At 47.6% G+C, this 3,016-nt stretch overlaps 1 protein-coding gene across 2 annotated transcripts; it reads right to left on the reverse strand.

Moving 5' to 3' along the window:
• Positions 1 to 1,141: 1,141 nt before the first annotated feature.
• Positions 1,142 to 3,010, reverse strand: LOC119340323. 2 transcript variants are annotated; one of them, XM_037612225.1, is made up of 3 exons: positions 2,475 to 3,010; positions 1,917 to 1,959; positions 1,142 to 1,525 (listed from the first exon to the last, which is right to left on the reverse strand). In XM_037612225.1, the coding sequence occupies exons 1-3, from the start codon at positions 2,653 to 2,655 to the stop codon at positions 1,258 to 1,260; spliced, it is 492 nt and encodes a 163-aa protein (XP_037468122.1). In that variant the 5' UTR covers positions 2,656 to 3,010; the 3' UTR covers positions 1,142 to 1,257. The 2 variants fall into 2 exon arrangements, with proteins under 2 accessions (XP_037468122.1, XP_037468123.1); XM_037612226.1 differs by having other exon boundaries at positions 1,891 to 1,959.
• Between the last annotated feature and the right edge of the window lie 6 nt (positions 3,011 to 3,016).

Genomic DNA, 3,016 nt, shown 5'->3' on the forward strand with positions numbered 1-3,016 from the left:
AGACGGTCTATTATGCTAATATTAGCAGAATAACTATTCTGCACACCACTTCCGCACTGCACGCTGAACGCAAGTGCACGTCATTCTTTGAACCAAATGTGCTGCAGTACTCACACGAGTGAACTTCTCGTCGGAAAAAACTGCACGTGTTATTTTTTCACTACTATTTTCGCTCTAATTATTTAACCGTTTATCAGAATGAGGCATGTAATATACCGTTGAAAATCTATGAATTAGGCACAACTTCGACATGTTGAACACTTTTCGAGATTCCACACGGTTTAAGAGCAGTTTTGAAAATGGTGCGGCGGATGACGAGTGGCAGCAAGTGTTTTTTCGCGTTTTTGTCCAAACCGCTTGTCGGAATGAAGCAAATGATACGCCGTTGGATAGATATCGTCGAGGCGCATCTTTTCCATATATAAATCTTTCTCTAATTTGTTACGGTTTAAGAGCAGTTTCAAATTTACTAAATCGTGGAATTCTGTTTTTCAAGTTTTTTAAAATTTTCGGTACTGTTTTCACTCCAGTTTTTGAACCGTTTGTCGAAACGAGGCGTGTGATACGCCATTAGAAAGCTACAAATGAGGCGCAACTTTCGTATATTGAAATGTTTTTGAGATTCCTTACGGTTTTAAGTTAATTTTGAAAATCGTGTGGCGGACGATGAGTGGCAGCGGCCGATTTTCGCGAATTTTTTACGAACCGCTGGTTGGAATGATTCAAACGATACGCCGTTGGAAATATATCGACGATTCGCAACTCTTTCATGTAGAACACTCTCTAATTCTTTACGGTTTAAGAGAAATTTTGAATTTATTGAAATGCGGACACTCTGTTTTTCGCGACACCCAAATGGACGTGGGTACTTCATCCGACTGAAAACCGCACTGCATCGGACAAAAAAACACACTGCATCAGACGTGTTAGAGAACTGCATGATTTCTTTTGTCGGATGTAAATTTTCTCACACGAGTTTTTGGTTTTTTTTTTACTTTTTTTTACGAACGAGTGGACCGCAGAGCCTAGGCCAAGTGAGCCGCGACATATATCAAAGTGAACCACATTACTATTTTATTGTTTCACTAATTTTTAACAGTTTCATGTTTGGCGCAAGTGAACAGCATCACTCTCAAAATTGAACCACATTCGCGGACCAAACTCACTGCAGGTGTTGACGTAGTCGACTAAATTTTAGATCACATGAAACAATTTGCGCCATCGCACCATCGCATCAAACAAATTTATTCAAGACCCCTACTGCACACCCGTCCGAACCGCTGTGAAGACCCACGCGAACTGCAGTGTTGCGCCCAAACGAAATCTGAAAAGACACCAAACATATTCCTGAACTTCAACAATTACATAGCCGCACCGCAACTTCTGTTGTTGGGGAAGAAGGGAACCACCACGCCGTCTTCGCCGGTGTCGCAAACACTCCCGGTGTGGCAGAGCCCGTCCTCGCCTCAGACGTAGCAACAAGAAAAGGAGCAGCGCAACCAGCGCCATGGAGTCTCGCAATGAACTGCAAACAAATATTGAGTGAGCTGCAACAAAAAGCAAAGGAGCTACCAAGTGAAAACACTACAAAATGCAAGAACATGTCAAATGCACTGCACGGAACATGCTCTCCCACCGAACAGCATTGGGAACATACAGAGTTAGACACCCTGTGGTGGAGCTGGCTATGGGCCATTAGGCAAACAAATACTCGCACAAATACGGGATGACATCCATGGGAGTACAATATAAACACACGAATACAAAAGCCCCAGCGGATATGGCCATCATCTTGGCCTGCACGTATATGGGCACCACATTGCAAACCCACGCCTGCGTGCCGCACGACCACACTGATGGAACTGCACACCATACTGAAAAATGCATTACCTTGCCAACAGAGAACCCGTCCTCACCTCACATAGAGCAGTAGGAGAAAGAACGACCAGCGCCATGGATCTGACAGTGAACAGCAAAATGAAATTCAGCGAGCTGCAAATAAATATCAAAACGAGCTTCAAAAAGAGCAGCAAAAACAAGTGTTTTCTGAACTGCATGGGGCGGCCGTTGACCTTCAACTCCAGCTCAGCGGATTACTAGTGCAAAATGTACTTCCTTTTTAGAAACAAAATAAGGAGAATTTTGAGTTTTCAAAGAAATAATTACAAGTGAACCCCATGGCACACAAGTGAACGACTGCAAAAAGTAAAGGCACTGCATCCTCGGCCAAAAAACAAAAAGCAAACTGCACGTCCGTGCTGCTCCAGCCGCTAGTGGCTCGCCGGTGAAATGCAATGGCCACACCACCGGTGAATTTGTTTTTGTCGAACTGCACGCCGTCGTTGGCTGTTCTTCACAACACCGGTAGGCCGAATTGCACTGAATCTTTCCTCACAATATAAAAAAAGTAAACTACAACATCGATGCTCGCGTGTTTTCTTGTTCGTTAGTGGGGAACAAACAAGGAGCATCACCTGGCCGGGACAACGGACTGCATCCGCAACGGCAAGCTGCACTCTCACACGCTTGCTCACAGCACGCCTTGTTGCGAGGAAGAAGTCGAAGGGCGGCGATGTGGGATGCAGGGTCTTGCATCCGGCTGTGTCCATGGTCCGGAGCCACTGCCTCAAGCAAACGCGGCCTGACCGTCAGCATGCTAGGATGGGGCGCATGCTACGGCCAACACATGGGAATATCATCGCTGGCTCTGAGGCTGCATGCCCACTCGCTCCAAGCTGCATGCCGCACACACTGCACATCACAACCCACGAAACGAACTGCATCAGGAGCCTCGACCATCGTCAGGCCAGCTCGCTAGTGGGGAGGGGAGGCAGCAGAGCTCGTCGGAGGGGGTGGGAAGCAGTAGAGATCGCCGTCGGGCACGGGAGCACGAGAGCTCGCCCGGGGAATGGGGGACCTGCGCCATGCAGCCAGAGGAGCTGAATCTCGGGACGGGGGTAGGCGCTCCTGGCCCAGATTTGGCGACCACCGGGGCGCGCCATCGTGGGCAGGGACG

This window comes from Triticum dicoccoides, chromosome 7B (assembly GCF_002162155.2).
Source record: "Triticum dicoccoides isolate Atlit2015 ecotype Zavitan chromosome 7B, WEW_v2.0, whole genome shotgun sequence".
Classification (NCBI taxonomy): domain Eukaryota; kingdom Viridiplantae; phylum Streptophyta; class Magnoliopsida; order Poales; family Poaceae; genus Triticum; species Triticum dicoccoides.

Bases quoted from the DNA above. Each gene is read 5' to 3' on its own strand.
- LOC119340323 (XM_037612225.1), bottom strand. From the start codon at position 2,655: ATGCTGACGGTCAGGCCGCGTTTGCTTGAGGCAGTGGCTCCGGACCAT. The intron at 1,960-2,474 runs GTGATGCTCCTT...GTTCACTGTCAG, and splicing joins CAGTCCGTTGTCCCGGCCAG to ATCCATGGCGCTGGTCGTTC. The intron at 1,526-1,916 runs GTGAGGACGGGT...ATTTGTTTGCAG, and splicing joins CTCCTACTGCTCTATGTGAG to TTCATTGCGAGACTCCATGG.